Below are 25710 nucleotides of genomic sequence, written 5' to 3'. Positions count from 1 at the left end.
GTCCTCGCCATCAAAAGGACAGTGACAGTTTCAGATGTATTGCGGGTTAAACCGGATGAGTCAGACAATGTTCCTCATACAGTTTCCCCTGTTTAAAACAGCCTCCAGTGCTGCTAGAATATGTCGCACAGCCAAACACTTATCCGCAAGGACACACAGAGCACAGTGTTAAAAGGGGAGACAGAGAAGTCAATTATACTGTATATGTTACATAAAAGCCATTGTTCCTTTAACATACTGGGACTATAAAACAACACGGCCTTAAAAAGAAGTTCAAGTTGTAACAGTCATTGCTCAGTACAATAAAGAGACAATAAACCTGATATATGTATTAAATAAATCCTGAATTATGTGGCGTTTTTAAATCATGTCAAACGTATAATAGTTTCATTAATGTTCATTAAATAAATTCATTAAATGAAAAAACTCGTTTTCATAATTCATCATTTTAAAAAAGAAAGTACTGCGACCCCAAAATAAAAAAATAAAAATGTATATTCAAAATGTAATAATATACATTTAATATATATTAAATAATAATGATTTAATATAATATTTTATATTATTTCATATAAAATATTATTTTAAATAACATTTCAATTTATTTAAAAAAAGTTTTCACTCATTAAAAAAAATAAACATTGATCATGACCAATTTAAAACATTAACATGACTGCCATCCTACAACTGCAAATGCATATACGATCAATCTATTGTGTACTTGTAAGAAAAACTTTAAACAGCTTTTAAAACTTGGACTTTGTCATGGTCTGACATTTCCATTATGTTCCTGATTTGATTCTCCATGCGCTTTTTCCCCCCTCGCCGGTATGTTTAAAGCATTTAAATATAGCCGAGCTGAGTGTAGCTGAGCTTTGATGAGGTTGAATGTGAAAGTGCTCTTCACAGAGGAGAACACTACATTATGGGATAAATGCAGCTGTACATTGGGGCTGCTCTCACACAAAAGCCATCGCTGACAATGGCGGAGGGAAGGTAACTTGATGTACGTAAACACAAACACACACACACACACACACACACACACACACACACACACACACACACACACACACACACACACACACACACACACACACACACACACACACACACACACACACACTTTGCAGAGTGGCAGCTGGGCTCATCTGCCCAGCAGGGATAACGAAACAAAGACAGACGAGAGAAAAGCAGCAACGAACGGGTATGAAAAAGATTAAATAAACTTGGTTAGTATAGAATAGGCCTACCAAAGGAGTCGAGCGCATACAAGTGCGAATGTGTGTGCATGTATAAAAAAGGGGGAAAATGCATGTTGTATGAAATTGGTTAGAAGTAAGAGAGAGAGAGAGAGAGAGAGAGAGAGAGAGAGAGAGAGAGAGAGAGAGAGAGAGAGAGAGAGAGAGAGAGAATGACAGTGAGGGGGTGGGGAGGGAGAACGAGAGAGGCACAAAAAAAATCACAAAGGATTCTGTGGCGAGAGAGATTGCTGTAGCCATAGAGCAGCACAAGCACTGGAATATGCAGGCCTGTTACAGCCTCGGGGCTTCTGGGTAAATAGAGAGAGTACAGCAGGATTGGCCTGGTTTGCTCTTTGGCTTACCTAATGCTATTGTGAATGCAGATATGCGCCGTTTTCAGAAACAGGTTCAGTTCCATTCAGATTCGATTTCAATTCAGATATGCTTTTTGCTGTAAATAGCTAATAGCTTTTTAAATTAATAGCTTTTTTTTCTGAAAAGCTCACAGCCATATTAATGGAGCTTTATAATGGACATTATAAATAAACGATCAGTGGGGGTTTTGAGATTATATATTTAAGATATGAAAGATTTGCACTAATTAGTGTTTGTCTAGTCATGCGTCACTTCTTCTGTTGCTCATGCTGAGAGTGATGTGTTTGTTCAAATCTGTATCTGTAAATATTAAACTTCAATTATGCTACAGACATTAATGATACCTCAAAAAACATGGTTCTTGTTGAAAATGTTCACCTGATGGACAATAAAAGAGATGAAAAATTACCATAGAATTACATTGAAGGAAGCTCCCGATCCATATGTAGAGACCACCAGAATATGAAAAGGTGGCTTCTTTTGACCTATTAGTTACCACCTAAAAAACATCCAGAAGATCTTAGAAACCACATAGTAACACCCTGGAAACAGCAATGGCAGTTTTGCATTGGTGAACACCATTTATATTTTCTTCAGAAAATGTAAACAGACTTGGGCCAGAAGGTGACCTCTTAAAATACCCTAGCAACCACATATTGCTGCATATTGCATTTTGTTGCAATTGGCAACAGCCCACAACACTAACATCATGGTGGTCAAGTTTTGCATTTCACGAACACCACTCACGTTATTTTCAGAAAATGTAAATAGACTTGGGTAGTAGACAACCACCTAGTAACCATCCAAAATACCTTAGCAACACCCTGGGAATGGCCAACACTTACATTTTCTTTAGGAAATGTAAACAAACTTGGGCTAGTAGAAAACCATCTAGCAACCACCCCAAATACCTTTGCAACCCCCTGGCAACGGCCTACAACACCTGACATCATGGAAATCAAGTTTTGCATTGGCAAACAACACACACATTTTGTTTAGGAAATTTAAACAGACTTGGGCTAGTATAGACAAGCACATAGCAGCCACCCAAAATACCTTAGTAACCACATAACAACACCATAGCAACGGCCCACAACACTTAACATCATGGCAATAAACTTAAGCATTGGTGAACAACACTCACACTTTCTTTAGGAAATGTAAACAGACTTGGCCTTGTAGACAACCACCTAGCAACCACCCAAATACCTTAGCAACCACATAGCAACAGGATATTTTTTTTAACATAATGGCAATGAGATGTGCACGAGCAACCACCACTCACATAAACTACAGTGTCATTGTTTTTAAATATTTAAAAAAATAAAGTGTTTAAAAAATAATTTTGCGTATAGCTGATTGACCCAAAAGAGCCTGAAAATATAGACCAGGTTCAAGATGAGTCAAATGCCTGACTGTATATTTGTGGCTCTAATGCAATGTGACATATATCACAAAAGGTTTGATTCAAACATAGATCCAGCACTGTGAATTGCCTCTGTAGTTGAAAACATGTGGCCATTATGGACGTTGCAAGCATGCTGCTATTGTTCGAAACCATTTTGTCATTGTTGACTGTGCTGCTCACTCTCTGTCAATTATGGCAATAATGGATGGTGCATTCAGAGGAAAATGTGAACCAGAGAAACAAAAATAAATACAGCAATGTCATTTTAGGCACATTCAGAGTTGCTGGAGATAAAGGGTGGGAAATACAGGGATTTTACTTTTGTTTGTATTATAATTTTTTATGAATGCAGACTCGTGAACATTTTGACCTTTTAAAGCGAACAATGTTTCTAATAACAGGCCTCATAGATAACAGAATAAAGATGGTAACATTTACTGAAGGATATGTGAGGAGTGTACGACTGTGCAAAACTCAACAGCATTATGCTAGGGTGTTGTGGGTGGTTGTCAAGGCATTGCTATGTGGTTGCTAAGGTCTTCTGGGTGGTTTTTGTAAAATAACACCTTTGAGATTGGTATCAAAGCAGAAGATAACTCAAACCATTTTGATAATGCATGCAGGGGTTAACGTTTGCATTTCCTAAACTTAGCACCACTAATAAACCTGCAGGGATTCATAGGAAAGAAGAAAGGCAACTGATAAAAAACATATTTTGCTCGTTTCCAGGGCAGTGCTGACGGCTTAGAGAGTTTCTTTCCTTCAAGCACACACAGTAGAGACGCTTAAATCCTCTGGGAGAGAAGAACATTTACAGAACAGCAAACATTTCATAAGTCTCTAATGGCATCCTCAGCATTGACAGATTGACAGGAAAGGTAAAGAAAATGATAATGACCTCCTCAGACATAATGAAAGTACTTATGGCTCTCTTAGTGATAATATATTATCCTCTTTAACAGCTGCTTTACTTCTCGCATATGAGAAACTGTCAAAATTGTATTAATATGGTGAGAGGCCACAGCTTTAAGAGGGGAAAGCCGTAACAGTTCCTTCATGGTTAATATCTTTTCAAAGACTATTACATTATAGAAAGCAATGTCTATGATAAAGCTAATTATCACCGTATGTGTAAAACAGAGCCATATATTTTAAATTATCTTATAAAATTTACTGCATAAACAAATGATTTTAAACTAATTTCAGCAAATATTAATGGTACATTTGACAGAATTGCCATAATTATGATAGACAGATAGACAGACAGACAGACACACAGACAGACAGACAGACAGACAGACAGCTGCTTTGAAACAATCTACATTGTTAAAAGCGCTATATAAATGAGGATGACTTGACTTGACTTGACAGACAGACAGACGGAGGGAAAAACGGACAGACAGACATGGATGGATGAACAAACAGACAGACAGATAAATGGACGGAGGGACAGACAGACAGACAGACAGACAGACAGACGGACAGAAAGACAGACAGACCCACAGATGGACAGACAGATAGATGGACGGCGGGACAAACAGACAAATAGATAGACATACAGATAGATAGACGGACAGACAGATAAAGATAGACATGAGGACGGAGGGACAGACAGACAGATAGATGAATGGATGGATGACAGACAGACAGATAGATAGACAGACAAAAGGACGAACAGACAGATAAATGGACGGAGGGACAAACAAACAAATGGATAGAAAGACAGACAGACCGACAGATGGACAGACGAAGAGACAGACAGTCAAACGGAGGAAGGGAGGGACAAACGGACAAATGGACGGATGGATGACAGACAGACAGTTAGAACGACTAAATGACGAACAGACAGACAGACAGATATGGACGGAGGGACAAACAGATAGAACATTTATTATTAACCAAGTACTGCATCAATGAGTCAATATTCCTACATAAATTATTCAGCAAATGTTTGCAAACATTGTCAATAATCGTCCACCTGAAAAACAGCTGACTGCATTGCATATCATCCCCAACAATTCAGTTTCTATGTGACCTTTAGTCAGTTTTGGATGTCAAGTACAAATCGAATATCCCACATTTATCTTTGAATTAAATAGCACACGAAAATCATCTGTCTCCCAAGAAACAATCATTCCTGAAATATTATAACTACTTTAACAGGTGCAAATTTTGGCCTCTCTATCACCATCTGTAGTTGAAACAAAGCAATTGCCAGTTAGGCTACTAGTTCTTTAACATCAGTGAATGACGTTCAAAATACAAAGCATCTTATAGACACCTATAAAATTGAAATATTCAAAAGCATAATTGTGACCTTAAGACTGCAGTATGTACTGAAACCCGCATTTGCTCGTGGCGTGTTTCAATTCTACACGCTAAGCTTACTTCAAGCCTAATGGGGGAGGAAGCTTAGCTGGATTTTTAATTAAATGATATCACACTTTAACATAGTCCCTCTCATTTTCTCTCTCTCTCCCAGTGTTCCTTTTCTGCCAAAGTGCAACACCCAAATATACAACCGTTCTTACCAGCAAGGACAAATGGGCAGATGAGTTTCCAAAAGCCCATAAAAACTAAAGTGATTTACGTAGGCTCATATTTGGAGATTACTTTGATCTTCCAAAGGGCTGAAACCCACATTCATCCGAAGTCTCGCTCTCAGAGGAAAACCCATGCAGATAACCGGTGTCTGGATTTGGATGACATGGGCAGACTAAGCTGATATTATGCCTGCTGAGGCTGTCTTTCACATATCACTCTGTATGTCATGCTTCCCTGGTAGAGGAGCTTGGGGAAACCAGTGCCACAAATACTGATTGCTCTTTTTAGTGAACTATACTACCAGTACAGAACAATGACCCATGGAGCATGAAAAGGTAAAAAAAAAAAAAAAAAAACATGCTCTTAGGAACAAGGCTGTGTGTGGCAACCTAAAGAGAGAATTTACACCAAAATAAGGCCTCTGTCATGGACCATAATCCACTTGTATCGCTTCAAATGTCCCAGTCTGGATGCATGGGTTTGTATAGCTATACAGCCCTTGCCTCTGATGGAGGGTTTTTACCTCTGATGAGAAGATCCAGGGCTGTCTGAAATTAAGTTGGAATCCATCAGACACAATTTCCTAAAGCATAACTGGTCCCACCTGTCTGAAATTCTCATTGGTCAACAAATGCCTACATAATTTTTTTTTACAAACCTTTGGTTACATCACAAAGTGTCAATTTCAAAAACTCTAAAGCGTGCATTAGCTCTTTAACTTTTTTTAGATACTATAGTCGAGCACAAGTAAGCAAACAACAGCACCTGTAAATGTAATCACAGTAAGTGTGAATGCCTGTCCAGTGTTGTTATTAATATTTAACCAAACCAAACAGTAACCAAACAGTTGATAGGCCCAATTGACTTCCATTGTATGGAAGAAGAAAAAAGTTACTATGGAAGTCAAAAGGGCCCATCAACTGTTTGGTTACCCATATTCTTCAAAATATTTTCTTTTGTGTTCAGCAGAAGAAAGAAAGTCATACAGGTTTGTAAGAACATAAGGGTGAGTAAATGACAGAAGTACAATTTTTGGGTGCAGTAACATTTAAAGCAAATTAGAAAAAAATAAAAAATAATACATACAAAGACATATTTTGTATTTAATGAGACATTTAACACATTTAACGAGATAACTAAACATTAAACTAAAATTTAAAAGAAAACTGATGATATAAATATAAAGGCAAATTCTTAATATTAATAAATACTTTAACAGTATATTTAACACTGAATTAACACTGCATGTTGCAAATTAGTGATAAAACATTGAAAATTTCAATTAACTTGACACACATTAAGTGTACATCAACACATTAAGTTTAGGAATGCACCAATATGAACCAATAACAATAAGATGTTAATTTAAATTTTATGGCTATTAACCAAGAAATAACCAATCCTAAAATTATATACAAAATAAATACACATAAAATCAACCATTTAAATGATTTTAGACATCATAATGTACAGCATGAAAAAGTGATATTTCTTTTGAGATTTGCTGAATGTTTTAAAGATGTACTTTAAGTGAGTGTTAAGTGACGCCAAATATTTTCGAAATGAAAAACAGGGGAAAAGAGCATGCACAAATAAAGTCCCCATGAAATCATAATGTAAGTTTCCTGGCTTTTAGTATGAATAGCCTTACACTCTTAAAAATAAAGGATCTTTATTGGCATCCCATGAAGAGCCTTTGACATGGAACCTCTCCAATGCTTTACAGTGGAAGAAAGTTTTTAAGATGTTCTTCACACTAAGAAAAAAAAGGTTATACTAAAAACTGTTCACTGAAAGGCTCTTTGGGGAATCAAAAATGGTTCTTGCATTGTTATGAAAACCCCTTTTTGGAACCAGTAAAGTTATCTATAAGCTATGCTCCAAAACAATGACAAAATTTACAGTCTCTCACTTCCGCCAATATGGATTAATGATTTTGATGGCATCACTCTGCACTTCATGCAGCTTCTCATCAGATTTTCTGTCCAATCAAATGCAACTAGAATCTAAAGCGTCCCGCCCCCACATTGTAAATAGACGCTGAAGTTAAAATCTGTCCCTTGTTCACACATTTACTCTTTTCTACATGGTGAATGTCACATAGTGCACTATATAGGGGATAGGGAACGATTCAGACAGTGTAAATATGCTTCCATTTGGGCGAACAAAGTCTGGTTGGTAACACTTCATATTACGACCCGCAAACAACTGGGTAAGTAAACCGAAATTACGGTGTACGTTTCTGTAATTATAGTGTACTTCCGTGTAGGTATAAGGGAACAATATGTTAAGTTTTGGGTAATAAAGGGGTACAACCAGATATACAAGCAAATTATTTATAATGTAATTATTTTAAAACTAACAGGTACCTATTCTGTTAATATATTCCAGGCAAAAATTGTATGTCTGTTGTATGTAAAAGTTTTTATGACATTTCTGGCAAAATATTCTTGGCAATGTAGAGGGTAATTTTGACATATGTGGGTTGTAAATTAAACCTGTATGTATATATATATGGCTGTATGTATGCACAGTATGATAAAAATTGAATTTATTGGCTTTTCTTACTAAACTACTTAACGTTAAGCCAAAAAAAAAAAAGTTTCTGCTATGATTTTTGTTTAGAACGTACCATGTAGTACTTAGTACTTACCTTATCACATTGTATTGCAATGACCTGCGCATTTTTGGACCCCAGAGGGTCAGGGCAAATATACTGTGTAATTAAAACGTTTTTTTGTTTTGTTTTAGTAGAGTACCTTTCTCTGTAATTACTGTGCAATTGGTGTTGTTTCGTATTGTTACATAGTAAATAGTGTTTGTTACCCGTTTCAACTGTGAATTTACAGGGTAAGTGTAACTCCTGCGGGCTGTAAATTAAAGTGGCACTTGTTACCCCCTTGTTCTGTGTAGTTACAGGGTAAGTGCAGTAAATATACAATAAAGGATCCCATTTAATTTCTTATTTATTTTACAAAAAAAATTCAAAAAAAAATTTCAAAGTATTTACCCTGTAACTACACAGAACAAGGGGGTAACAAGCGCCACATTTACAGCCCGCAGGAGTTACACTTACCCTGTAAATACACAGTTGAAATGGGTAACAAACACTATGTAACAACTATGTAACAACACTATTTGCACTGTAATTACAGAGAAAGGTACTCATATTAAGAAAACAAAACAAAAAAACGATTTAATTAAACAGTATATTTGCCCTGACATTTAAGTGTCATTGCAATACAATGTGAATGTTTTTATATATGTATATGTCTAATTTGCAACCCACAGATGTCAAAATTAACCTGTAACTACATTGCACAAGAACATATTTTGCCAAAAATTTGATAAAAATTGTACAACAGATGTACAATTTTTGCCTGGAATATATTAACAGAATAGGTACCTGTTAGTTTTAAAATAATTACATTATAAATAATTTGCTTGTATATCTGGTTGTACCCCTTTATTACCCAAAACTTAACAAATTGTTCCCTTATACCTACACGGAAGTACACTATAATTACAGAAACGTACACCGTAATTTCGGTTTACTCACAAAGTTCTTTGCAGGTTGTATATCTGCTTGTTACCCCTTTATTACCCAAAACTTAACATATTGTTTCCTTATATACCTACACATAAGTACACTATAATTACAGAAACGTACACCGTAATTCCAGTGTACTAACGCAGTTGTTTGCGGGTCGTAATATAAAGTGTTACTCTCTGGTTTCATGTTAGCGTCACGCGAAACCACTGCAGCGCGAGCACAGTCTGCTCCGGTCCAGGGACACGATAGCACAGAGTGGATCATGAGATAGTTGACGCAGACCAGAAAATGTATCTGACCCATTTAGAATGGGAGGCGGTTAGACAGACTTGGCATTAGACACAGCACTGACAAGTAAAAGAGATAACACCGGTGCCACCAACATAAATTACACACTTTTAAAGCATGATTAAGTTAACTTTTTTGCTTTAGTAACAGTTTTATATTAAATCTAAAAGGGGAATCTATTAAGACTGTGGCTGTCATAAACTGTCAAATACTGCTTTACTGAGCTCAACAGCTTTGGCCGAGCTATGATATAAACAAAATGCTATTGGTTATTATAAAAAGGGGGAGGAGCTGCTCAATATGTCCCGCCCTGTCTTCCTGTTTCAGGAGAAATTACTCAACACATTTAGTAACGCTGTTTCAAGGCACTTCAGAGGGCCTTTAAATGGCTATGGATACTGTTTATATTCATCAGGCGATAAACAATATGCTACTGTATATTATTGTGTATTAAGACACATTTAAAAAGTTTTTACTAAACAGTTGCTTTATATGGTCTTTCTGAAAACAATGCGCTGTCCTTCATTCACAAAAAAATTATTTATTTTTTCTCTTGACTGTTGTGCCGCCTTGTAAAGAAAAGCGACGTGTCAAACAGGGGACAAGCATGAGTGAGTAGGCCTACGTTCTACCGGTGATGGAAAACAAATGAAAAACACGTACCACAAAGGACAGAGAAAGTGAGAGAGAGAAATTACATAGGGAAACATAAAACAGAAATGAGAAGTTTCTGAAGTCTGTCGGGGGCTTCAGCTAGACATGTGTGGGGACACAGATAAGTGCAGGATGGGGAAAATAATGACAGCTCCCTGCAAGCTGGATAAGAAAGCTTATATTTGGACTGTTTCTGGCTGCAAGATGGAGCCTACGTCATTATTGCGTAATACACAAAAAAAGTGAGACATAATGGAAACGGTAGGAGGGGATGTGAAAATCAGGAGACTGTAGGGGCAAATGGGGGCAGCTGAATAATTCATTCAAATGTAGTTTGGGTCTTGTTCTCACACATCTATTATTGAACATTAGCATGCTGTCAGAAACCGAGATGGAAGCGGCAATTTCACAGATTTAGCTGAAGCCTTGTCGCCCAATTGGAACATGTAAAGCATTTAGGGATGAAAAGCTTCCTTTGAAGTCTTTAATGAATGTCAGGAGAAATGATTTGTCAAAAACATTATATCAGCGTGCCCTCATAGGAGCATTTAAATTTATATGACCACAAGTTTTGTCTGAGGCTCTCAGTTTGCTTTGATGAGATTTGCGTTTGGTTCAGGGTATCATTTATCATGTCTCTTCCCTGAAATTCAAACACATGGCCATGCGCTGTCACATTTCAGAGAGAAAACCAAATAGACAAATCTGTCATTGGGTGTTTCAGCTTCAGCTACGGGCACTTTCATGTCCCAGGGGTTGTTTTTTATTAAAACGAACAGATTTCAGCCCCAGACGTTCATTCTTAAAATATGAAAATCATCATAAAAATATTCATTCTTGCATTTTAAAAATAGAGAGAGAGGGATGTAATATTTATTGTGTGAGGGAATTATTCATCATGAGAAGCTTATTTGCATGCATTTCTAGTTAGAAAATTAATTAAAAGTAAAAACTGATAGGGTTTGAAGGGATATACCTTCATGTTGACATAAACTTCATGTCGTTCCAAACCTGAATGACTTTCATTCTTCTATGTAAATTAGGATATTGTGAAAATTATTACATCATTTACTCACCCTCATGTTGTTCCAAAACTGTATGACTTTCTTATTTCTGTGGAAATTAAAGGTTAGTTCACCCAAAAATGAAAAATGATCACTAATTACTCCCCCTCATGTGGTTCCAAATAAAACCCTAAATTAAATCTGTTCATCATATAAAGTGATCGTGTCTCTTCGGAAACTTTGGACTAAACCGCTCAATTTCATATGGATTAGTTTTCCCATCTCTTTATTAACTTTTTGAAGCGACAAATTATTAGTTGCGTATCTGCTAGTGGAGAGACAGAAATCTGTCCGATTTCATTCAAATATCTTAATTAGTGTTTCGAAGATGAACAAAAGTCTTACATGTTTGGAACGACATGAGGGTGAGTAAATGATGACAGAATGCTCTTTTTTGGGTGAACTATCCTTTTAAGAAATTTTGAAAATGTTTTGGATCCCAAAGACTTTTCTTGTGACATTTGCCATTATTCAAAATATATTTTGTGTTCCATAGAAGAAAGAAAAGATATCATGTGGTTTTGGGATAGCATAATGGCACAATAAATAAAGACAGAATTTTCTTTTTTTGGTGATCTATTGCATTCATTTCTAAGTGCACATGGTCAAAAGTGTCCACAGTTAAAGAATCACACCATTGTGTTGGGTAACATGACAAATATAAACATTACAGCAAATACAATATGACATATAATGTGGCCAAAGAACACAGCTGCTGCTAAAGCCAGAAGAAAAACAGAAACATCACACTGGGGCACTGATTTCTGAGCAGCAAATCCTCATAGAAACGCATCTTAATAGATGTAAATAGGGCCATAGTAACAATAATTCCAGCATGGTAAAATACAAACAGTTTTTCTGATTGTCTAACAAATGCCTAAAGAACATAAAACCCAACTAACAAGAAAAGGAAGGCCTTTCTGTCGATCAAAGCATAAATTATTAGGAGCCAAACGCAGCTAATGAATGAATTTAGATTCTATTAAATGTGAAGAGAGTGGCCTCTCAGACTGGTGACTGTCTAAAACTGCCCCACAGGCAAAACATTTCCTAATTAAATATTGATCTCTAAAGAAGGTAATTAACCAACTGTGAAGTAGTTGGGCACGAAATGATTGGACTGGGAAATGTTGCTTGTATGATCCTGTTCTGGGCAGAGGAGAGACTTATGAGAAAAATCCCCGGGTCTGAATCTCAACAGATCATTCTGCTCTGAAAAACTGTTGTTGAATTACCTAGACTCACAGTTACAGCTTATGGACACAAATACTTGTCATCACCAAAGCATAATAATAATCTACTTTTCATAATAAGTTAAACTTTTTAGCAACAGTACAAAACAGCCTGTGTAAGTTCTGTGCGTAATTGTCTGTTTGTTTGAGCAGTGAAAAAACAAAACCTGTATTTTAAAACGCTTCATTTAGACTAACTAAAATGACAACCAAAAGCAAATGGCTCTCATAAGGACACTGCTGGAGGTACACTGGCCTTAGAAGTCCAAGTGGGAAAAAAACTATACTTTATTGTATTTGAAATATATTGCCTTTTTCAATAGTGCATTGCAAATATACTAACAAAATCTACTATATTTAAATATATTACAAATATATTAGCGTCACACTTTTACCTATTTTCACAATACAAATTTTAACACACTTTAAAATATTTGTACTTTAGTATATTTTAGAAAAATATACTTGGAGTGAAAATTGTGTTTATCTTTTTAAAGTGTATTTATTTGCACTTTATTAAAAATATATTTTAGGTATATTTTAACTGTGTGCTGGAAAATATCATTTTTACAATGCATTGAAAGTATACTTTCAAAATACATTATAGTGTACAATAGTCTTTTGTATAAAGTATAGCTATAGTATTATTTGTCTATTAATGTCCATTTGTTATTGAAGACAAAGTTTGCAATTTGTAGTAAATACTTATGGTCGGCGCCGACATTTAGCGCCGTTGTGCTTCAGGAGACCCGAGTTCGAGTCCTGGCTAGTGGATCTTTCCTGATCCCCCCTCTCTCTCCCACCTCACTTCCTGTCTAGCAACTGTCCTATCCCAATAAAAGACATTTCACAATAATAATGTTTTTACTGTTTTTTTATTTTATTTATTAAAACATCTTTTACCAACCCCAAATGTTTACCCATGTTAATTTTGTTTAAAGATATCTATAATTGATATATATAGGCCTACTGTATACTAGGCATAATTCTAATTAGAGATATACTTTTAGGCTGAAGGGCCCAAGGAGTCGGGAACTGTTCGCTGTTCTTCCCTTCACGTGGAGATATTTTGTTCACTGAGTGTGATTTTTCCGCTTGTAACCACTTTTGTGGATAATCACTCTATAGCTAGCATATCACACTACGGGTAAGCCTTGTCCGACACCGGTGTATTGGTTCCTCCCAAGGTTTGTTATCAACATAAACATCAGGGAGTTTTTCGTTCCCATTGTCGCCTTAAGCTTGTTCAGTGGGAGTGTAAGGCACTTTGTTGCAGGCTAAAGCTGCTTTGGGACAATATGTGTTGTTGAAAGAGTTATCTGAAATAGGCTTTGTTATTCACATAACATTTCAAGTATAATGTAAAAGGCATTGTAGTGCACCTCACAAGGAAAGTTAAAACTCATAGGACAAACTAAAAAAGGTGTTTTTAAAAAGTTTGGCCTCCATTGATCAACTGTCAGGTATAGGCCTATTTATGTGAATGTCAAATATTGTTGCAAGTGCACAATAGATTGCACGATTAAAAAAAAACGGAGAAATGGTTGAAATAAGATTATTTATTTCATGGTTCACTGTATTAACTAAATACAGCATTAACCAGTCAAATATTTCTGAATAATGACATTGACCAACAACCCAACTATGCAAAGTTGCAAACCAATCGAAGTCCTACTCAGTGACGGTCCACTTATGTCTCTTGTATCAGGTTGCGGTGTAGGCTATACAGGTATATCTCTCTTAACGAAATACCAAGTTAAATGTTATTAACCACCATCTTTAGGGTTCTAAACAAATATGCGTTAAACTGTGTTAATGGTGCCGGAATACTTTAGTGGTGAATTTGAAACATTTTTTGTATGTAAGGTAAGATCAAGATAAGTAAAATAAGATCACAAGTCTCCAAAGATCGGAACAAAAAAGTGAAGGCGAGAACTTTCCTTAACTTGAATTGCAGTTTGTTAATTGATTAACATGTAATAATGTTGCAGTCTCGCCATGATCGTCGTGATCGTGGCGGAATCTTTACTGGTATAGGAAAGAGTACAGGGGTCTTATATAGCATTGAAGGTTTATGTAGCGTTTATGACCAACAGACAGTAACCTACATTCCTTGGCTTAGCCTACATAAGATCATATTTTTTAGAAATTAAATTGCTTAACTTATGCTCACCATGGGTACTTTTATTTAATAATCAATACAGTAAGACGATGAATAGTGTTTAATATTATTACAATTTAAAATCATTGTTTACTGTTTCGTTCAAAAACAGTAAACTGTAAAAAATGTGGTTTTTTTTGGAAAACATGTAATTTATTGTAATTTATTCATGGAATGCAAAGACTTGACAAACTCTTTTATTTCACTACTAAACCTCATAAATCCAGGATGCTAGATATTTTTTTTAACAGGAAAGCAAAAAATATTGATTTTTTTTTTGTGGTGCATGAAGTGACAGTTCACTAATTCTGTGATGCTCTTTTACAAGAAAAATTCAATATTATATCTGTTAGCAGAACCTTGTTTACCCTATAATCTGTAAATTGATAGGCTACAGTGTATATGCACAATTACAGTTTTAGCTATAGAAAGCTGCCTGTTATTTGCCCGTCTGAATTGCTATGTTGATGTATACTCTTTTCAGGAATCATGATTACACTATAATGACAGCTATCAACATGGTGCAATTAAACATTTTCATATCCTTGGATCAAAAGAATCTTGAAGTCTCTGATTCCTCTCCGTTATACATGAAGAGACGAGGCGGGCCTTTCATGTTCACGTTGCCTAGTCTCTCAAAATTAAACGGATGTCAGTGAAATAAAATGGCTCGAGTGTAGGGAGCATCTGGAGTTGAATGTTTGTTGCTTTCAAGCAGTGCTGTGTTTAGGGCAACATCCAGGAAGCTTCCGTATAATTTTGTCATTGTTCTGGAGCTCCCTCCTAGCCAGAGAGCTGGTGCTCATCCCAGATGTCGGATCCATTTTGAGTGTTAAAACCACTAGAGGAAAGCCTCTTAGTGTGGCAACGAAACATTGTTTATCTTGAGTTGGTTTCAAGATACAATGGGCTTTGTTACCATGAAGAGTCTTTTTCCTGCTGCATCATGTGTGCTATCTATGCTGAGTAATATTTTAGTTCTCATGTCAAAAGTTTGCTCACATATTGGAGTGGATGCATGGTTTTAAGATGAATGGTACTTGAAGTGCAAAGGTGTTTTGAATTCAGCATTCAGTTCCGAAAGGTATGCAGATGAATTTTGATAGATATGCAGCTGAATAGTTTCTTTTTACACGTGGCTGATGATGATTTGCGCTGTGCAAATGATGCACATTGTATCCTTTCAGATGCCTCTATGGAGCCATATCTTATTTGACACCTCTATAAAGGATTGACATATTTCAGCATTTAAACTGTAGTTTTGGATGGAGTTTCTTACCGTCTAATTTATTCCCTTGGGTAGTTATTAAAATCTCTGTCTCCCATAACTCCCTTGCAAACACAATGATGCACAGGAAGGGAAAGACGACTCTCATCCTTGACAGTGGGTGCCTCGAAAAGACAATTAAGCACATTTCAGAATAGCATATTTATTCAAGCTACACATTCTAGTCATGATTATGAAAACATTTTACGTAAAAGCAATAAACCTTAGATTGCAGCAACTCTTGAACCGTGTCTTGTATTGAGACAGTTTTAGGGATATAGTTATCTGTCACTGCATCTCGCAGTTGGTAGAAGCTATAGTGGAAAAGTGCCTTTGAAAAGTTTTACAGCTTCTAAACATTTGTAGTTTTGACAAATTTGTTTGCATGAAGCCTTTTTCCTGTGGGAAGAGTGAATTTAAGTCAATACTAGATTGTTTAAATAGTATTTAATTGTGCCAACTTACCCCATACAGTGTGACACACTGGGGCATGTTGTCACACGGGCCATTGTGTGTCAAATGAACGGTTTATTTTTGCAATAGCTTTATTTGTTGTTGATCTAAGAAAAAATACTCTGAAAATATTATCTTGGGTAAAAAATGTGACAACTAGCCCATGTCTCAACTATAGGCTATATAATGTGTGACATGCATTAATGAACACATTTATTGCAAAGAACATTAATACTATGAGTTGATGCATTGTCTTTCATGCTGTGTACATATGTGTTAGAGAGTGAATGAGAGAAATCCATATACAATGACATTTTATTTTCTCCCAAAGCAAAAGAGCCAAAGTACTTGTTTTCTGACAGCATCATTTGTCATAAACCTTCCCCCTGCAGGGAAGAAGATCTCAAACATTTTGTGAAAAAATGGCCCTTCTTGTACACTCATTGCAGTCATATAAGAACTTCTCCTCCCTAGATTAGCACTTTAAATGTACAAACAGCATTCACAGGCCTCCATACTAATCATACCACACCATGACGCTGCACTGAAGTGTAGGTGAAATCTCCCCAGCTTCACAGTTATATTATTGCAGTATCAACCAATCACAAGTAAGCACCACTAACAGAGCCAATTATAGCGAACAGAGTTTGAGCATTCAACTCAATTAATGGAGCAGCACAGTCCCGTTAAGGGCAGAGACCTTTAGTACTTTGATCGGTGTCCTACACAGTGTCTAGTCCGATAATTGCAAAGCAGATATTAAAGGGGATCAGGAGGAGTGAAACTGACCTAAATGGTTAGTATGTGGTAAAGTGCAGCTTTTTTTGTCAATAAGTTAAACAATACAAAAGATTTACACTATTACACTTAAAAATATAGTTGGTTTTTGTAGCAGCAGCAGTCATTTTTGGGTTTCCCAAAGAACCTTTCAGTGAACAGTTCAGAAGAACATTTTAATGATCTAAAGAACCTTTTCCCACTATATATATATATATATATATATATATATATATATATATATATATAAAGCTTTTGTGAATTGTAAAGGTTCCATGGATGTTAAAGGTTCTCCATAGATACCAGCATAACTTTATTTGTATGAGTGTACAGTAGTCAACATTTGAAGTGGATCAAAAAAGTTCATACGTAGAAGTTCATAGAAGACAAGAACGGGTATTGTTAAAAATTCATGCATAACTTTGCTGAAAGGTTTCGATCCACTTCACATGTAGACTACTGTAGTATAATAGGTGAATAAAAGAGTAGGCGAAGTGTGTTGGAAAATCCAGGTTATAAGGATCTGTGTTTTGGAACATGGTTACTGGTTTCTAGCTGGTCTTTAGCTGGTAAAAGCTGGTCATTTGTTTGTAATTAGCTGGAACAGTCATCATTTTCCAAAATCCAGTTTGACAAACTTGGCATGATTAAAGGCTGGAATACACTATATGACTTTTACACAGAATTTTGCCCTGATTTTACAGTCTGTACAAAATGACACTAGTTGCCGAAAGTCAGAGCCAGTCTGCAGATACCTGATATAGTCTGGCTATGAGTAACCCACTTCTAGACAAAATAATCTTGAATTTGGTTGCATGTTGTTTTTGCCAAAATAACTTGCAAGATGCATGATATTCCATCATGTAAGAAAAGTCAAAGGTGTTTGGTTTCGTTTCTTTGACATGTTCTATGCGTAACCTGTGCATCTATTCTATTAAATTTTCACTGACAGCTCAAATTTTGTTTTAGCCTATTAGGTGTCTTTTAAACACAAAATTGCTTTCTGGTATGTTTGATATTTTGAGCCGTTTTTAAAACACATATATATTGTGATTTGTCACACGTTTCCTAGCAGCAAGTTTGTGGAATTCTTAATGACTTGAAAGTCTGATAGTGTGTGATCCTCAGTCGTTTACATTATGACGCCCAGTTTTTCCTCTTTAACCATTTACAAAGTCGGCAAGATGCATCTGATCAGATTTTAAAGTGGTGTATATTCCAGCCTTAACTGTTTTGTTGCTGCTCCAAGATGTTCTACTAGCTTGCACTAGCTAGCTAATAAGCAGCTTTGACCAAATAAAGACCAAGAAACCAGCAACTAGTTTGTAATGGATTGGTATTGGTTGACTATTTCAAACTCACAATAGTTTTCCCTGCACTTTAAATTCGGATATAATCAAATATATATTTAACAAACAAAGTTGAGAGGGTTAAAAACTAGTTTCTGCTACTTTTTGCACTCTTGAGGGTGTTGGTCATTGAACTGGAAACTTTCAGCCGAACTAGTGTAATGTACAGACTCCAGCAGGAACACACTTAACAAATAGTCACGCAGCAAACGTTCAGGTGTTAACCTGGCATATACCTTCCTGTCAGCAGCTCTATCTTCACCCAGAAGAGTGCCTGAGGCTCAGTGAGTGCACCACTTGCACTTCCCATGTCCTTCTATCCATATCTACACTGCACGATGGTAGCTGAATAATTAAGGGTCTGGGGTGCTAAAACTCAACCTGAATCCCTGATTACATTTAGAGCCTATTCTGTCCACTTTACCTTATCATGCAGTTTCTGCAATATTGCTATATCACACTTAAATGGATGCTCTTCTACAGCTTACATGTGTAGGTTATGCATCACGTTTGTTTTCTGAAGTTTCAGACACTCCTATTGTCTGCCATTAACAGGTATGGGGCATTTTTAACATTAATTACAATTTCTACAAGTAACTCATTTGTAAAACTCATTAGTAAAAAATATTTACTAATGGAAGTGAATGGGAGAATATAACTAGTCAAAATAACATTGTAGATATATTTAATGCATATTATGATTAATCTTAATTCCAATTAAGATGAGTCAAAATTGCAGAATGGATATCTGGAATTAGAAATTTGACAAGTCAAAACTAATTTACGACTAGTACAGACAAGGGCATTAAATGCTAAAATGGCTTGCTGAAGTCTTTAAATAAGCAGGAATGCTGATAGGCCGTCGCTCTTGGCAATAACCCCAAATACAAGGGAGGGAACTTACCCTGCCACACATACAAAGCAAGCATATAAATGACTTTGAACTCATCCAGATGCATATAATTAATTATAATATCAACTAATTTTCTGTTTAATTAAATATAATGATTATAATGACTTCTAATGGTTATTCACAGTGAGTTTTTATAGCAGTACCGGTCAAACCCACACAAATGACTGATTGCATTTAACCACTGATTGACTACTGATTGCATTTAACAACTAGGTCAATATCTTAGATCAATGGGCTATTTTTCCCCATTCAATAACCTTGATTAGTCAACCTTTCCTTGCACAGAACTAAAATTAAAACGTTTTGATAGTGAAATATTTTTTATTTTTATTTTGCCTGTAACTAGAAATAAGGAAAATGAATGTTGATATATTAGTTCATAGGTTAATAACTGATAGGATAATAAAAATTGCAAAAAGTTACACAGTATTCTTTGTAGTACATGGGGAAAGCCTGTAGCCTAAATACAATACCGTCACTGTACTTGGTATCGCTCCATTGGATTTTTAAGCACAGCATTCAAATTTTAAAATGCTCCTTAAGACCTTAACTGAATTGTTTAAATAGGCGTGTAAACAAACTCTTACTAAATTTAATTTCTTGACTATTTCTAACAATTGCAATTAGCTCTACACTTTTTATTGGAGCTCAAGATTATTCGGTATCTTAAATCTTAACCTGTATTTATCACTGGAATCTATGGACTGGCCGTTTATTCCGTTTGGTTCCCTGCCTTAGGAACAGCACTGGGATAGGCTCCAGCATCCCTATGACCCTATAGGACAAGCGGTTTGTAAAACAGATAGATGATTTGATTTATTTGTACTGTTTGATTTACTTTGGTGTTCCAGTTGTAAGATACGGTTAACTCTTAGTCATTAGTCTGAGTACTCCACTTGAATCTGCAAGACAAGGTATTTCAACACGACAATCAAAACACCAGAGATGCTCCTGAGAGTAACTTAGGATTGGTGTTTTAGTCATTCACATATAGAAATGGAACATTACAAATAGAAATTTTACTTGGCTTGCATGCCACCTTAACGTAGTTATTTTTGCTTGCTGTCATAAAGGAACACACAACAACCAACCACAAAAATATGCCTGAGTATTTAGCCTATGTCTTTTAATAATCCTTACCTTTTATGGTCAGCAAATGTTCATATCTTCTAAATAAACCATAATGTATATCAAAATAACTGAATGTCATAACACTGTGATAATATGTACTATCATTGTGCCCTCTGCTGTGGAAAAAAGAGAACAACCACAAGTTTAAAACGTTTACAAATGGTGGTTGTGGTTTATTGTATTTGATAGTAGGGAGTGGGGTAAAATGAACATCCACTAAGCATTTTGCATGGGTCTCATTGAATCTGAAGTGATTGACTGATTTCAATGAAAGGAGCGGGCAAAAACAAAACAAAAATCAAGTTTTTTCCCGAAGAAGCTACCTCAGTCCCTGTGGTATTTTCCCTATACATTAAAGCAGTTCTCCTGGTTTCACAGACAAGGCTTAAATCTACTTCCAGACTAAAATGCATGTTTGAGCGGTTTAAACTGAAAATAACTTACACTGGCATTCCTTAAAATATGTCTCTGCATTTTTCAAATTCTCTTTATGGCACATTTATAAAAGTTACTTAAATGCCCTATATGAACTAAGGCCTAATCCTGGCTTAATATAAGCCTTGTCTGTGATACCAGGCCTAAGAATGTTAAACCTTTCGTTAGGTTGCTTGTGTTCTTCAACAGATTAATATGAATAATGGGCAGTGTAAAAAGTCTCTAGAATGGCACAATGCTTTATTTTATATGCTTTTCACGTAACAGAGGTGCCCAATCCTGTACCTGGAGAGTTCAGATCCAACACATGTGTCTGTATTTTATAATCTGTAGTGCTCCTTAAGATCTTAATTAGCTGGTTCAGGTGTGTTTGATCAGGGTTGGAGCTGAACTTTGCAGGAAGGTAGATCTCCAGGAACAGGATTTGACACCACTGATAAAAAAAACTTTTTTTTTAAATAAATAGTATTCTCATTAATAACATCTCATGTTATTCAACTTTTAGCAGGCTTTCCAGTTCACTGGAACAAATTTCCATTTAAAATGTTATGACTCTTCTTCTATTTTTCTTTCAATGTAGAGAAAAAGCACAAAACTTGCCTGCATAGTTTTACATATAAAATGAATTAGTCAAACCAGTTATCCGCAAACAAAACTTACAGCTACATGTTGAAATCAATTAATGCTTCCTTTCACATCACAATCAGAGCAAGCACTGCATTCATCATGACAACTTTCACGTTTAAAAACTTTGAACATGAAAAGTATGGGATATTGTTTATTCCAGACGAAAAGCAAAATATGGTTTTACAAGTTTAGAAAATTGAAATTATGCATATTGTGAAAAACAAGGGTAAAAAAGGCAGTTAGAGATGCATAACGAGAAAAGACGGGGTTGCCGTGCTTTGTGTTTAAACAGCACACCAATGTAACCCTGAAGCAGGCTGGCCCACATCAGAACTAAAAATGCAGATTCTTTATGGTGGTGGTTTAAACATGAACCAAGAATTAATACATAAACTGCCCCATCCACACCCCAACCATCAACTTAAGGACTGTGCAAAACGTGGCATCTGAAGGTTTTATTGAAACACCTTATACAAAACAAAGAGAAAAAGTTACATGGAATTTATGCTAGAGCAGCACAAGATTAACTAAAAAAATAAAAGGACTAAAGAAGGGGACAAGGAACAAAAATCATTTATCCCGCATAATTTGCCTTGTCTGTCCATGCTTGAACAGGACTGGTCGTTTTGTTAAGGATGCCATACTAAAAAGTCTCAAATCAGAGGTAATCATTTTCGGCTTTTTTTTCCTTGAGGGGGGCTGCTGGGGGGGACAGCAGCACAACAACAGGGTCGGCTGGGTTAGGAGTCGGGGGAGGGGTCAGTTCACATCAGCTTCTAGAACCCGTGGACTTTGAGCTGCTCCTCTTTGGCCAGTTCAATCTGTAAGATGGAGGGAAAAGGATCCATTAAATTAGCTACTACCGAAAGGCCAACAGATTATACATCAAAAGCCATTGAGCCCTTACTTACATCAGTGAGAAACTGGCAAATGTTCTTGCGCTGATCACCTTGCAGCTGAATTACTTCACCATACTCAGGGTGCTCAATCACAGTCCCATTGCAGGCAAATTTCTGAAAATACAAATAAGGAAATGTTAAAAACACTCCACCCACGCAACTGTAAACCATTAAAGAGAGATATTTTTTCCAGAGGGACTTAAATGACAACCTTCTTGAAGGCCTTGACTAGCTTCTTTTTATCATAGTCATCAGCTATGCCCTGAACCGTGGTCAGAGTCTTCCGCCCGTTCCGCTGTTGAATTCTTATGTGGATGTAGTCCTCTGTCCCAGCTGGGAGCCGATCATCACCCTTAGTTGCATCAGCAAAGGGGTCTTCAGAAAGATAATCAACAGGCATTAGCAATGTCCGTGGCATCAGATTTACTGCTTTGACATTTCTTGTAAAGTGTGATTTGGTTGACACGGGTCAAAGCTAAATCTTTAAACTGGGGCACTTAATGCACTTTATAAATTGACTGAAGGATAATTACTCTAATGGCATTTTCCCAAATATTTATGCATGCAAAATTTGGGTCTGTAAGTAGGCTACTTGAGAAGGAAACGTTGGAACAAAGCAAACCATCTCCTTTAACTACAGGGTATAGTTCAGGTTTGATCTGGGTGTTCATTAACCGATTGTGTATCGGCTCAGTTTAATATATCAAAAGACGATTTCTATTGCCCTATAGCCAAAGCTCAACTATTTCTGCTTAACACGTATATTGTCTTCAGTTCTGACATTTATCAAAACACACCAGGTGCCCGAGATGTTTTTGAAATCTAAAAATAATCCGTCATCGAGTGGCGCCTTCCATTTTGTCTCTCGTCCAGAAAAACAAGCTGACGATCAAAATCGAGGTAGAGCATAATCTTTGAGCTGAATCACGATTTAATTCAAAATAAAACAAAAACACGACGGCAACCAACTGAAAAATTATTAAAGACCGATTTAACACGGATATGTTCTTTTAATTAGGCGAGTAATCAATATTTGGAGTGAGCCAAACAAGAATAAAAACTGAGGCCTCCATAGCTTTTGTTTCGGACAGGGATTTTCGACGACAAAAATCATGGTAAATCCCATGATTTGTTAAAAACCATGGTAAATGGAATTGTTGATCACAAATTGTGTTTTTTAACAGTCATTCAAGGATTTATTTGCTAAAAGATTCAAGGATTTATTTCTTTCGCCCTTCCCCCCACACAATAAAATAATATATGTTTTCAGAGATGTAAAGTCTTACCAAAAGTTTGGAGGTTCTGGATAGCGGACATACGATAAGATTCCCTTTCCTTTCGGACGACAACGGGTGATCTTGCGGTTTTGTTTTCTTAATAATCTGGGCTGATTATTGAGGGGGTTTCTCTCACTCGGTGCTTCTTCAGCGTTTGCCGAGCTTACAAAATGGCGACAATATGATTCGGGCACTTGAAAACAGTTCTGTTTAGCCCCGCCTCCAATAGAGGACATGACGTCACCCAAATGCTAGATTTCTGCTGTCTCTAACGTAGGCTGTTATGGTTAGGTAGGGTAAATATTTCGGCATTTTTAGGTCAAATATGGACATTATAAATGGTTTTAGATTATATTTAATTTCCAGATTACAGTGAAAGATTTACTTACCGTAAACAAATATTTGAAAAAATCTATGGATATCAAAGCGTTTAGAAACCTTTTACAGATTAGACACCAGATGAGAATGAAAACAAGGCTGTGACTTGTGAGGGATACGCAGTGTTAGTTTATCCCAAAATGAAAATTGTCATCATTTAGCCAACTCACCCGCTTTGTGTCCTAACACATACGCTAGACTCATCTTCGGAACACAAATGAAGATATTTTTAATGAAATCTGAGCAATTTCTACGCAAATAACACTTCATAAAGAGATCGTAAAACTAATCCATATTGAGCAGTTTAGTCCAAATTTTCAGTAGAGACACGAACGCTTTATCTGCTGAACAGATTGAATTTATGCTTTTATTCACATAAACATTCATCAGCACACACATCGGAGCTAGTAAACGGAAGCTCAAGGATGTTCGCTTGACGTGGGTGAACCAATGAGACGACTCCTCGTGTTACGCGGCACGTTTGAGCTTCTGCAAGAACCAATGAGACTCCTTCTCGTGTGACGCAGCACGTTTGAGCTTCAGCAAGAACCAATGGGGTTAATTCTCGTGTTACGCAGCACGTTTGAGCTTCAGCAAGAACCAATGAGACGACTCCTCGTGTTACGCGGCACGTTTGAGCTTCTGCAAGAACCAATGAGACTCCTTCTCGTGTTACGCAGCACGTTTGAGCTTCAGCAAGAACCAATGGGGTTAATTCTCGTGTTACGCAGCACGTTTGAGCTTCAGCAAGAACCAATGAGACTACTTCTCGTGTTACGCAGCACGTTCGAGCTTCAGCAAGAACCAATGGGGTTAATTCTCATGTTACGCAGCACGTTTGAGCTTCAGCAAGAACCAATGAGACTACTTCTCGTGTTACGCAGCACGTTTGAGCTTCAGCAAGAACCAAAGGGGTTAATTCTCGTGTTACGCAGCACGTTTGAGCTTCAGCAAGAACCAATGAGGTTTGTTCTCGCGGGTCAAGCATGTTTGGTCGAGCTTCTGTTTATGTTTGCTGATCAGTGTTTATATGTGAATAAAAAACCTAAATTTAATCTGTTCATCATATAAAGTGATTGTGTCTCTTCATAAAATTTGGACTAAACCACTCAAATCATATGCATATGCTTTACGATCTCTCTATGAACTTTTTGAATGGTGGTTGCGTAGCTTTCAATGGAGGGACAGAAATCACTCAGATTTCCTTAAAATATCTTCATTTGTGTTCTGAAGATGAACTAAAGTCTCAAGGGTTTGGAACGACGTGAGGGTGAGTAATTAATGACAGAATTTTCATTTTTGAAACTATCCTTTTAAGCTCCTGTTGCATGTGATTTTAACAATACAAATGTAAAGATTTTTTTTTTTTTGTCATCAGGATTTGGGAAAACAGAAATGCATGTTAGTTGAACATAAAAGTACACCCATTGAATAAACTGTCCCTACTGCCTCGCTTTCATTTAAGAAAAAACATTGATGTTTACCCTTTCTCTGATTTAGTCATTCAAAAGAATCCAAATGTATGTTAAATCTATATTATATTAAAGTACATCTGAAGAATGGAGAATTTCATCAGAATATGCTACGTAGCTAAATGGATATGAAGAAAGCTGTTTTTAGAAGGAGATGGTGTAGTTATGGTATCTACCAGCAGAGGCCAATGAAGCCATGCTAACCAACC

General features: G+C 36.4%; 1 protein-coding gene across 1 annotated transcript; it reads right to left on the bottom strand.

The window, feature by feature from the left end:
• Nucleotides 1-21613: 21613 nt before the first annotated feature.
• eif1 (eukaryotic translation initiation factor 1) lies at nt 21614-23863 on the bottom strand. Its single transcript, XM_077194920.1, has 4 exons — nt 23661-23863; nt 22586-22749; nt 22387-22488; nt 21614-22296 (listed from the first exon to the last, which is right to left on the bottom strand). The coding sequence occupies exons 1-4, from the start codon at nt 23689-23691 to the stop codon at nt 22252-22254; spliced, it is 342 nt and encodes a 113-aa protein (XP_077051035.1). The 5' UTR covers nt 23692-23863; the 3' UTR covers nt 21614-22251.
• Between the last annotated feature and the right edge of the window lie 1847 nt (nt 23864-25710).

This window comes from Siphateles boraxobius, unplaced genomic scaffold (assembly GCF_051911475.1).
Source record: "Siphateles boraxobius isolate OS27281-9 unplaced genomic scaffold, OSU_SipBor_1 33, whole genome shotgun sequence".
In the NCBI taxonomy this organism is placed as follows: domain Eukaryota; kingdom Metazoa; phylum Chordata; class Actinopteri; order Cypriniformes; family Leuciscidae; genus Siphateles; species Siphateles boraxobius.
This window is presented reverse-complemented; position numbering and strand designations above follow the sequence as displayed.